We start from the raw sequence: 12,265 nt of genomic DNA, 5'->3' as shown, positions 1-12,265 counted from the left end.
CCCGAACACGTTCTGGAGATTGCCCTCCACCAGCAGGCCAGGAGCTGCCTTTTGTTTAACAGCTGACTTGCATTCCATTGTATGAAGTTCCCAAACCCATATAGCCGGTCCCTTCCCTACAGAGGGACACCTGTGTTGTTTCCAGTCTTTTGCTATTACAGACAATGCTGGAGTGAATGTCATTTGACATACTTTTTTTTGGTACACATGTATGAGACTGTCGAATAGAGTCCTAGAACTGGTGTTGCTGGGTCAAAAGGATCATGCACTTTTTTTTTAATTAAAAAAAATTTTTAGATGTTGATGGACCTTTATTTTATTCACTATTTGTAGTATGTAGTGCTCAGAATTGAGCCCAGTGCCTCACACATGCTAGGCAAGTGCTTTACCACTGAGCCACAACCCCAGCCCCGGTTCATGCACTTTTGATGTTGAGCTGTTACCAGCTCGTTCTGGAAAGACTGGGTATTGGATGGCTGCTGCCAAGACAGGAGTGCTGTCTCCCCATTTCCTCATTCACGTGAGGTGTCAGCAAACCCTTTGACCTTTACCAGTCTGACAGGTAGAAGTAGTATCTTACAGGTTCTTTGTTTTTGTTTTTTGTGAAGCTGGGGATCAAACCCAGAGCTTTGTACTGCCAGGCAAGCACTCTACCAACTGAGCTATATTCATATCTTGCAGTTTTGATTGATACTTCTTTCATTGCAAACCACCTTCCCTGTGCCCCCTTCACTGTTGTCCTCTCCCCCTTTCCCAAGGCTCATCATGCTTCCCAATGGTGTGCTCCAGATCCTGGGTGTTCAGGAGAACGACACAGGCTCCTACCGCTGCGTGGCCATCAATTCAGCCCGCCAGCGCTTCAGCCGGGAGGCCTCGCTCACCGTGGCCCACAGAGGTAAGGACCACCCAACCGGGAAACCTAAGGGTTTCTGGAGCCAGCCACCTGTGAGCTGGTAGGGACCCAAGAGGCCAGACCCAGCCTTCAGGTGGGTAGTAGGGTAGTCATCCCACCGGACAGGTAAGGAGAGAAGCCCAGAGGGGCAGTGCCACCCAGCCAACTGGGCATAGATCTGGAGCTAGAAACCAAGATCTCTGCTCCCAGTGCAGGACTCCTCACTTCCTGTGGAGTTTATGTGTTCCCCTGGGTTGGACAGAGCAATGGGGATGGCTTCTGAGAAGGGGTGCCTTTTCTCTGCTGCGTTGGCACACCCCACAACCCCACTGTGAGCCCAGGGCTCCTGGCGCTGGAGGATTCGCCCTGCTCTGCTTACTCTGCACAGCCAGTCTGGCTTCCTGAGGCCTTTTCTATTTCTGCCTGTCTGAAAAGCTCCTGCCCCAGTGTTATAGGTGTAGGAAGAGTAAAGCTTTGGGGTCAGAAAGACCTGGTTTGAATCCAGGCTGTCTACTTACCATCTGCTTGACCCTGGGCCTGCTATCAAATGTTTAGCTCAGAGATGTAGAACACTAGCTGTAGATGTGCCTGGCACTTAGCAAATGCCCTGAAGATCTCATTTCAATCCTCCCCCAAGGGCCCCTTGCTTCCCTTTGCTGTGGCATCCTCCCCTCCAGGTCCCCTCCCTGCTTGCTCCTGGACTTTGACTGGTGAGCTACTCCGGAGTCTGGTTCACTTTCTCTCCTGAGCCCAGAGTCTCTGCCTCCACCTGCTGGACAAACCACGAGTTCATCATTCTGTCCAGAGGCCCAGGGTCACGCTGAGAACCTGGCAGAGAAGCTGGGCTTTTGGAGCTGCTGAGCTGGCAGAAACTTGAAAACCCGCTGCCACCACTCCACCTTTTCCACATGGGAACCCAGGGCCCTGTGGGGAAGGGACTTAGCTAAGGTCACGCAGCGTGTTAATAGCAGTACTGGAACCAGAGCTACGAATGCTGAGTCCAAGCCCTGTGCTGCCCCACCACCCTGCAGTCCTCTGCCCAGAGGGTGGGTTGGATTTGGCAGGGCAGAATGGAGGGAGGTGTGGATCTATCCTGCTATTCCTCTGGTGCTGCACCAGAGGCCAGGCCGTTCTTCTGGTTCTAAGAAAAATCGAGTTTCTAGTCCCAGCTCTGCTGAACTTGGTGGCTACTTTCTCATCTGCTTGATGAAACCATGGCTGCTCCCTGCCAACTGCCTCGACAGGTGACCAGGAGCCTCGGGTGAGGTATGTCAGGTAAAGGTGCCTGCTGGTAAGGCTGCCACTGGCCTGTCTTCTCTCCAGGGTCCCTGGCGGCCACCAGGGGGCAGGATGTGGTCATCGTGGCGGCCCCGGAGAATACCACCGTGGTATCTGGGCAGAGTGTGGTGATGGAGTGTGTGGCCTCGGCTTACCCCACCCCTTTTGTATCCTGGGTCCGACAGGGTGAGTGGAAAGAGAAGGGCATAGGAAGGGAGGGACATGGCATCCCCAATCAGGGAGTCGTATGTGTGATCACTCAGTGTGGTAGGGACCGGGTGTGGTGGGCAGCCAGGTCAGGGTCAGCATGGGAGAACAAACCTAGTCATCCACTGTGTGGTGTGTTTTCTTGACAAGACACTTTGGATCTGCCACTCATGAAACTGTTTCTGTGGCTTTACTGAGGGTGGATGGGCCCTGGGTTAGAGTCTTACTTATGTCTGTTCCTCATAACAGTGTTGCAGGTGAGGGTTTGAGAACTGAAGCATGCTTGCTGGCCAGCGAGTGAACAGGAGCCAGAAGGCCACTGCTGGTCGGTGTATTGACAGCCAGCTCTTGGCAATGCAGCATGCTGCTACCTCTGTGTGCAGTAAACTCAAAGTACAGTTGAGCTGGAGGGACCCTGGCCTCCACACTCACAGTGTGGGTGAGGGAGATGGAGATAAACCATGTGCCCTTACCCAGGAAGAGAGGCTTGACAGTATCAGGCCAGGAGTGAGAAGCACCTCATGGACTGAGTTCCTGGAGATGCCATCAGGGTAATAAGAGCGCAGGGCCAAGGGTCACGGCACAGTGTGCTGAGCACTTGACACTGGTCTCCTGTCAGAGACTCCAAGATCCCTCTGAGGAGAGCAGGGGCCAAGATGGGCAATCCCAGTGGGCAGATGAGGAACAGAGACTCAGGCAGGTAGAGAGCCAGGACCAAGCTTTAGGGCTTGTTCTCTGTCTAGTACACCGTCCCTCCAGTCCTATAGAAAGAAAGCTAGGGTAATTTTTATTTCCACTTGATGATAAGAAGTGACTTGCCTCAAGGTGATGGCAGATGTGTCTTAAATCCAGCTTTTTTAATTATTTATTTTTTTAGGTGTAGATGGACACAACACAATGCCTTTATTTTTATGTGGTGTTGGGGATCAAACCCAGGGCCTCGCCTGTGCTGGGCGAGCACTCTACCGCTGAGCCACAATCCCAGCCCCTTAAATCCAGCTTTTTACACTTCTTCTGACTCATTTCTTTACCCTATACTGCCTCCATTCCTTAAGTTTCCATCTCACACTCAAAAGAGAATAGAATGCAGAGTCTAAAGAAAAACAATAAATGGAGCAACTGTGTGTCCAACACTGAGAGAATGAAATAGAACAGTGCTGGAATCTTTGCTCCTATCTGAACTACACTCCCTCATTGCACTGTGACACCTGCCTAGTTAGGGAGCATCCCAGGGCCAGCAGGACCCTGGCACTATTACTTGGGTAAGGGTGTGGCATCACCCAGAAGGCCTGATATCAATATTTCTTAATCCTGGCCATGCATCAAGATCACCCAGGGAACTTGTTAAAGCTTCAGACATCTTCCCTTCACCTTGGGGAGCCAAGACCTAGGAATCTTAGTGCTCAGAAAGTGTCCTGTCTCATTGCTGGTCACAGTGTGGTCTCTGGACCTATCATCTTAGCCTAGTTAGCAGTGCAGAATCTTCGGCCTGCCCTCGGCCTCCTCTCAATAAGGGCCCCCTGAGATTCTGTGCACAGTAAGGATAAGAGAATTGCTTTCCCAGAGGATCCTAACACCTGTGGTTCTAGAAGCTTACGTGGGTCAAGGGTAGAAAGAGAAGTACAGGAAAGGAGCTTCATTCTGACCCCAGGTCCTGCTCTCTTTCCAGGAACTCACTTCACTAAGTCAGGGAGGTACTTGGGCTTTTCTGTGTTGTGTTTTGTGACTACAAATGCAACACATGTTCATTGTAGAAAATTGGGGAAAAAAATATAAGCAGAAAATATCCCACCACTCAGATAAAACTTGTTAACATATAAAAACATTTTTTCTTCCAAGTTTTTTTCTAAGCTTATGTACATTGTCCCCTGAAACTGAGAAAACATGCTGTACATACAGTTCCCAGCTGTTTTCACTGAAAAGTGTCTCATAAGCATTTCCCAAACCTTAACATTTTTTCAAAAATAATTCGAATGCCTATAATACTCCATCATAGGAATGCATCTATAATGTGATCCACCAGTTCCTACTGTTGTATATTTAAGTTCTTCACAGTTGTTTGCTATTTCAGTTAACACTGCAGTGATCTTTCCTGCTAACAAATACTTGCCTATGGCAGGCACAGTGGCTGTGCGCCTGAATCCTAGAGGCTTGGGAGGCTGAGGCAGGAGGGTCATGAGTTCAAAGCCAGCCAGCCTTAGCAATTTATCAAGGCCCTAGGCAACTCAGCAAGACCCTGTCTCTAAATATATAAGAAAAAAAAGCGGGAGCTGGGGATGTGGCTTAGTGGTTAAGCACCCCTGGATTTAATCCCTTGTACCAAAAAACAAACAAACAGACAAAAAAATACTTGCCTATGAGTCTAATCATCTCCATGGGACCAAGATGGATAAGTGGAATTCCTGGCCTCAAGGTCAAGATGGAGCTCTTTTATGACCCTTTCTCCATCATTGTAATTTACTGTTTTTGAAACCATTCCCAAGTTGATGGATGAAAATTAACATGTTTTGTTGTGCATTTTTTAATTTCTTGGTCATTTTCAGTTGCCTGGGGTGGCCCTTTGATAGTCCCATTGTCCCTTGTGTTACCACCCAGGCATGGACAATGTGGAATACCAGTTTGAATGTGGAATACCTCAGTTGCTGAGGCTGGTTTTGAACTCGTGATTCTTCTGCCTCAGTCTCCCAAGCCGCTAGGATTACAGGCATGCACCATCATGACCAGCGGTCATTTGCATTTCTTGTCTGGATTTTCCATACATGCCTGTAAAGGCAAGAGCTTTTAAATGGCTTTCATTTCATATCAAGATAAAAGTCTCTGCACATATTTAAATTTTTGCTCTGGCCATATTTTACTAGTGCAATCCTCATCACAGTACTGAGGTAAGACCATAGGGAAGGAATGTCCTTAAGAGAAGTGAAATTAATAATGGTAATATCAGTGAGTGACTAGTGTACCAAATACTTATTATATGCCTTTACTGTGCGCCAGGAGTTTTCAGACCTTACTCTTTCCCCTTCACAGCTGTCCTTCTACCTAGGGAATCTCTCCTCAGTGGCGCACACCTGTAATCCCAGGAGTCTGAGGCAGGAGGATCATGAATTTAAAACCAGCCTTATAGCGAGGCCCTAAGAAACTCAGTGAGACCCTGTCTCTAAATAAAACATTTAAAAAAGGGCTGGGGGATGTGGCTCAGTGATTGGGCGTCCCTGGGTTCAATCTCCAGTACAAAAAAAAAAAAAAACAACAACAACAAAACAAAACAAAACGAAAAATCAGGGACAATAGAAGGCCACTGGGCTGGCAAGAGAAGGAGCTGAGATTCCAGCCAGCGACTGTGGTGTTAACTTTACTTGCTGTAGCGGATTCCCGAGGTGAGGGGGCGGAGGAGCGCCCCCCTCTAGCGCGCCTCCCCTCTTGCTGCAGACGGGAAGCCCATCTCCACCGACGTCATCGTGCTGGGCCGCACCAACCTGCTCATCGCCAGCGCACAGCCCCGGCACTCCGGCGTCTACGTCTGCCGAGCCAACAAGCCCCGCACTCGCGACTTCGCCACCGCCGCCGCGGAGCTCCGCGTGCTGGGTGAGGTGGGATCAAGGATGAGCGAGCGGTGTGGAGGAGGGGGACTGGAGTGGATCTGCCGGGCCTGAGGGGACACTAAAGAAGGGGAAGTAGGCAGGTGGGACGGAGGGATGCTCCTGGAGGATGAGAAAGGGTTAGGGAGGACGAGCTCATGGGAGGAGTCCTGGTGAGGAGGTAGATGGGGGTATGTTAAGTAGTACCTGGAGGTTGGAGTGGTGGGTGGAGTTGAGTGAGGGACAGGAGAAGGGGTCTCGGGCGTGGCTTGGGTGGGTGCGTGGGGCGGGGGAGTACTGGAAGAGGTAGCAGAGCAGTCTGGGTGGTAGTAAGACTGGGCACCAGGCTTGCTCCGGCTTGGGATAACTGCAGAGAGGGCAAGAACTGTTAGGTGGGGAGACATTGGCAGGTAGAGGAGAAGGAGGTGGGTAAGTGAGGGCGTGGGGTTAGAGCCGGCAGGAGCGGAGAGTTTTAGGGGAGGCTCTAGAGTCCTGGGGATCATTCGGGAGAGGCCTGTGCGAGGTTCCTGGGGCAGGCGGGATAGACCTGCGCTGGACTAGTTAGGGAGGGGTGAGTCTGGGACAGGTTAGAATCACTGGAGAGGGGAGTGGGGGCGGCACGGTTGGGGTAAGGGGGGGAATAGAGCCCCTAGTGGCAGGAGACCGTGGTCAGCGTTGTCCCTCCTGCCCCCAGCTGCACCTGCTATCTCGCAGGCGCCAGAGGCGCTGTCGCGGACACGGGCGAGCACCGCGCGCTTCGTGTGCCGCGCGACTGGGGAGCCCAAACCCACGCTGCGCTGGCTGCACGACGGGGCGCCGCTGCGGCCCAACGGGCGCGTCAAGGTCCAGGGTGGCGGTGGCAGCTTGGTCATCACGCAGATCGGCCTGCAGGATGCTGGCTACTACCAGTGCGTGGCGGAGAACAGCGCGGGAACTGCGTGCGCCGCCGCGCCGCTGGCGGTGGTGGTGCGCGAGGGACTGCCCAGCGCCCCCACTCGGGTTACCGCCACACCGCTGAGCAGCTCCGCTGTATTAGTGGCCTGGGAGCGGCCCGAGCTGCACAGTGAACAGATCATTGGCTTCTCCCTCCACTACCAGAAGGCACGGGGTACGTCTACCCAAGTCCCCAGGGGCCCCAGCAGAAGCCTATGCCCTGCACAGTAGGGAGCGAGCACAAGTTGGATGACTGAAGGGTTTTCTGGTGATTACCTCTGGGGATGGGGTTGGAGCCCACAGAAGAGATCCACTTATTTGTTGGGGATCTTCAGCCAGGTGCTAGAGGGACGTTGAATGTACGTGGGTCACTTCCCCTCTGCCACTTTTGATAGGAAGGAGAAGATGCTTCTCCTTTAGGGAAAATTTCTGGTAATTCCTGGAGCCACCTCCTACCCTAGTTAACTAACTGCAACAGGAATTATTTCAGTTAGACACCAGAAAGAACCTCACAGCCAGGGGAGAAACTAATACAATGAGAAGACTAGAAGCCAAGGGAGTTTATACTCTCCAGCTCAGAGTATCTGGGATGATTTAGCTATAAATAGACAATTAGAGATGGAGATGCTATGGAATATCTCTAGGCACACTCCGGATGGCCAGGGCCTAGGGTGGCCCTTTGATAGCCCCATTGTCCCTTGTGTTACCACCCAGGCATGGACAATGTGGAATACCAGTTTGCAGTGAACAATGACACCACAGAGCTACAGGTTCGGGACCTGGAACCCAACACAGATTATGAGTTCTACGTGGTGGCCTACTCCCAGCTGGGGGCCAGCCGCACCTCCACCCCAGCACTGGTGCACACATTGGATGACGGTAGGGCCTCCGAACCTGTAGCTAGCAGCCTGGGGTCCAGAGAGCTCCCTGGGGTGGGGGGGAGGTGGCTCCCCTTCTCTTTACTAGGGTTGCACCAAGGCACTTTTGCCTGCCTGTGTCATCTTTTGTGCCCTATAAGGGAGTATGCAGGGTCTGTAAATTGGGGAAACTGAAGCCCAGCAAATGAGAGTGACTTGCCCAAGGTCAGTAGTACAGCTGGGACTTGAGCCCAGGACTTGGGATTCCCCATATCATACAGTCCTTCTCCCTGACACCCATGTACCATCCAGCTAGGGGAAGGGCCAGGGGCATTGAGCCACTGAATGGGAACATTGTGCCCCACACCATTTTCTAGCTTCAGGGTGGGAAGAATGTCCCCTTATCCTCCAGCTTAGGGCTCCCCTGAGAGGCTCCCTTTCCTCCCTCAGATCCTGGTCCTGGGCCTACTTCTGACTTGCTGTGTGACCTGGGCAAGTCTCTGGCTGCTCCTGAGCCTCACCTCCCACGACGGTGGAGCAGAGCTCATGCTGATGTTCTTCTGTCTCAGTCCCCAGTGCAGCGCCCCAGCTTGCCCTGTCCAGCCCCAACCCCTCGGACATCAGGGTGGCGTGGCTGCCCCTGCCCCCCAACCTGAGCAATGGGCAGGTGGTGAAGTACAAGATAGAGTACGGTTTGGGAAAGGAAGGTGAGTGGCTGGCAGGGGCAGGGTGGTTGGGAGTTACTCAACGGTCTGAGCTGCTGGAGAGCTGAACAGAGGGGGAGCCTGAGGGGTGGTGGAGTGGGGAAAGCCGACCCTGGGAAAGAGCAGCATGTAATCCCAGCTCGGGAGGCTGAGGCAGGAGGATCGCGAGTTCAAAGCCAGCATCAGCAAAAGCGAGGCCCTAAGCAACTCAGTGAGTGAGGTAAATAAAATACAAAATAGGGCTGGGGATGTGGCTCAGTGGTCGAGTGCCTCTGAGTTCAATCCCCAGTACCCCCTCCCCCCAAAATAGAGCAGCATGGGCTGGGGTTGGGGTCAGCAGGGATGAGAAGGGCAGGCAAAGAGGCTGCTCAAGGCCGAGGGAGGCCTGGGGTCTAGTCCTACCTCCTCTGCAGCTGCAGTGTGTAGTCCATTTGGGTCTCTGTTTCCTCATCTGTGAAAGGAGACACAGGTAATCCTTGAAATCCTTCTGGCTCAAAAAACAGATTAGAGATGAGGAGGTGGAAGGTGTGCTCTTGGGGCTGGGAAATATGGAGACGGAGGGGTGTGTTAGGGCAGATGGAGTCATATAGGGAAGGGGCTCGGAAGGGGTAGAGATAGGAGAAGGAAAGTGACTGGAAGTCCAGGCTCAGGGCGAAGAGGGAGGAGAAGGTAATTCTCAGGGCTCTAGAAGCCAGGTGGCAGTTGATGGCCTTCCTGGCCAGCCTTGTGTCTGCATTCTGGTTGTGTGTTGAGGGGTCAACACAGGGAGGGGGAGAGCATGCCTGGTTCTCTGCATGCTTGCTGGACTACATCAGCCAGAGCTGAGGCCCAGGAGTGGGCCCTGGAGCCTGGAGTCTGTCCAGGTTCGGAGGGCCTCAGGCCCCAGCAGGCACGGAGGAACCAGGATCTGAAGTGGAAGAGTCAGTGTAGGGAGCTTAGAGGTCATGGTCCCCAGGTAAGAGCCAGCAGCCCATCTTTCTTGTCCCAGCAGATCAGATTTTCTCCACCGAGGTGCCAGGGAACGAGACTCAGCTTATGCTAAACTCCCTTCAGCCAAACAAGCTGTACCGTGTGAGGGTGTCGGCGGGCACTGGGGCCGGCTACGGGGCCCCCTCACCATGGATGCAGCACAGGACACCCAGCGTGCACAACCAGAGCCATGGTATGGGGCTGGAGGGAACAGAACAGTGAGTGTGGTGGTGTGGGTGTGACAGTGAGTATTTGTGTGCCCTTGGACCCCAAGACCTCACCACCCCATCCATCAGAGGCCTTCTGTAGCTCCCCCTGCTTCACAGGTAAGGGAAGCCAGGGTGAAGGGCTGGGCCCTGGTGTCCTTTCTGTCCACCCTTTGACCTTGGACAAACCATTCACAACTCTGAAGCTTCATTTACTGCTGAGACACGGCACATGGATTAATAATTAATGTATGGTAAATGACTTGCTTAGAACCTCAGGAGAACCCCTTAAGAGGCAGCTGCTTTGGTGATTTTGATTGTTGTTTTCCTGGAGAGCCCAGTAATAGAGTGATTAAGTGCAGACAAAAGCTATCACACATACTATCTGACACTGGACAAGTTACTTAACTTCTCTGAGCATCGGTTTTTCTATCTGTAAAATGGACATCATACTATTTGCTGAGCTGGGGATGAAGCTCAGTAGTAGAGTGCTTTTGTCTAGTGTGCACAAGGTCCTAGCTTCAATCCCCAGTACTTTAAAAAAACAAAGTTTTTTTTTGTTTGTTTGTTTTATAAGATTATAAGAATAAAGTTAAAATACACATGCAAAGTGCTTTAAACAGTGTCTGACCCGTAGTAAGCCCCCACTTTGGGTTCCAAGAGGGACTCCCCACTCTGATGGCTCCCTCCCTCCTTCCTGGCTTCCCTAGCCCCTTGCCAGAATTTGCTCCTTCAGGAAACTTACAGAGCCTCCTCTGTGCCAGACAAAGGTGCCCCTCGACGCGCCTTGGCAAATGCTCAGCAGGCCCCTGCACTCCCAGCTCTGCCTGAGTCCAGGTGCGCTGGTGCCGGCTGAGTGGCGCCTTGCTGGGGAGACACTGCGAGCTCCCTGGAACCCCATCTCCCTGCCTCTTCCCTGGCCCCTCCCCCCGCCACCCCGGTTTCTTTCTCTGCATTCCTCATTCTCCCTCCTTTTCCCCATCCTGCTCTTCTGTCTCCAGTCCCTTTTGCCCCTGCAGAGTTGAAGGTCCGGGCAAGGATGGAGTCTCTGGTCGTGTCATGGCAGCCGCCACCCCACCCCACCCAGATCTCTGGCTATAAACTGTACTGGCGGGAAGTGGGGGCCGAGGAGGAAGCTGGTGGTGACCACCCCCCAGGGAGCCGCGGAGACCAGGCTTGGGATGTGGGGCCTGTCAGGCTCAAGAAGAAAGTGAAGCAGTATGAGCTGACCCAACTAGGTGAGGAGCCTGGGGATGGGAGGCGGGCACAGGACTGCATCAGGGACCAGACACAGGGCGGAAGAGGGGACTGTGGCTGCAGAGTCCTTCTAGCCAATGAGTGACCCTGTGACCTCCCCCAGTCCCTGGCCGGCTGTACGAGGTGAAGCTTGTGGCGTTCAACAAACACGAGGATGGCTACGCAGCAGTGTGGAAGGGCAAGACGGAGAAGGCGCCCACGCCAGGTGAGGGTGCTAGGGAGGAGGGGCGGCGGCAGGGGGGGGACTGCGGGCCGCTTGCTGCCCTCTCCCCTGGGCCAGTCTGACCAGCAGGGCAGGCAGGGTGGTAGCCTCAGCTCACTCTGAAGCCCATCTTCCTAGGTAGCGTCCTCTTCCTGGCCAGGCTAAAGAGAGCCCCAGCCCCTGCTCCTGCGCTGTATTTCAGGCCTGTTGCCTCTTTTTTTTTTTTTTTTTTTTTGTATTTTTTGGGATTGAATTCTGGGCACTTGACCACTGAGCCACATCCCCAGCCCTATTTTGTATCTTATTTAGAGACAGGGTCCCACTGAGTTACCTAAGACCTTGTTAAGTTGCGGAGGCTGGCTTTGAATGCATGATCCTCCCGCCTAAACCTCCCAAGCCGCTGGGGTTACAGGTGTGCACCACCACATCCGGCAGGCTCAGTGATTCCTGAGCCCAAGTTTGGCCTTAAAAAAACTTTTCAAACACATCCATCCACATCACACCATCTATCTGATCATCTTTCCACTCTGGACAGGGAGAGTGTCCCTGTGTGCTCTACAGGGAAACCAAGGCTCAGAGAGGTAGGCTTGTCCCAGGTCACACACAGCTGAGACCAGACAGATTCCTGGCTCCCAGGTGGGTCTTTCTGCTGTGTTGCACTGCTCTGTAGCCCTTGGTTGCCGGTCATGGTACTTCCTCACCCCTGACTTCCAGGCTGATTTTCAGCCATGTGGTAGAGCAGGAAAAGTGCTCAAGAGAAGCCAAGAAACCTGGGTTCTAATTCCAGTTTGTTCATTTATTCATTCAGCAATTTTTTTACTGAGTATCTACTACGTGCCAGCTCTGTTCTGGGAATTTAGTGATGATCAACACAAATAAGGTACCTGCTGTCATGGAGTTTATTCTATTTTATGTTTATATAATAAACACTTATCATCAAATAGTACATACTGTGTGCCAGACACTTTCCTATCTGCTTTATAAATATTAATGAACTGAGTCCTCATAACAACCCCATGAGGTAGGTACTATCATCAGATGCACTTACAGAATAGGGAATGGAGGCACAGAGAGATTAAGTAACTTCTCTAAAGTCACATAGCTAGTAAGTGGCAGAGCTGGAATTTGAACCAAGGCAGCCTAGCTCTAGAATCTGTGCTCTTCTTAAGCCACAGTATGCTGTCT

At 52.5% G+C, this 12,265-nt stretch overlaps 1 protein-coding gene across 1 annotated transcript in view; it reads left to right on the top strand.

The window, feature by feature from the left end:
- Nucleotides 1-12,265, top strand: part of Igdcc4 (immunoglobulin superfamily DCC subclass member 4) — a 36,644-nt gene that overhangs the window by 17,184 nt on the left and 7,195 nt on the right. Inside the window, exons 4-12 of the mRNA XM_026384896.2 lie at nucleotides 759-895; nucleotides 2,216-2,356; nucleotides 5,804-5,959; nucleotides 6,647-7,060; nucleotides 7,600-7,764; nucleotides 8,312-8,449; nucleotides 9,438-9,608; nucleotides 10,623-10,859; nucleotides 10,982-11,083. Coding sequence (XP_026240681.2) covers nucleotides 759-895; nucleotides 2,216-2,356; nucleotides 5,804-5,959; nucleotides 6,647-7,060; nucleotides 7,600-7,764; nucleotides 8,312-8,449; nucleotides 9,438-9,608; nucleotides 10,623-10,859; nucleotides 10,982-11,083 — 1,661 coding nt within the window. The remainder of the gene's footprint in view (nucleotides 1-758; nucleotides 896-2,215; nucleotides 2,357-5,803; nucleotides 5,960-6,646; nucleotides 7,061-7,599; nucleotides 7,765-8,311; nucleotides 8,450-9,437; nucleotides 9,609-10,622; nucleotides 10,860-10,981; nucleotides 11,084-12,265) is intronic.

The sequence above is a fragment of the Urocitellus parryii genome, chromosome 6 (assembly GCF_045843805.1).
Source record: "Urocitellus parryii isolate mUroPar1 chromosome 6, mUroPar1.hap1, whole genome shotgun sequence".
NCBI classification, from domain to species: Eukaryota; Metazoa; Chordata; class Mammalia; order Rodentia; family Sciuridae; genus Urocitellus; species Urocitellus parryii.
The sequence above is the reverse complement of the archived record's forward strand: the minus strand, read 5'-3'. Positions and strand labels throughout refer to the sequence as shown.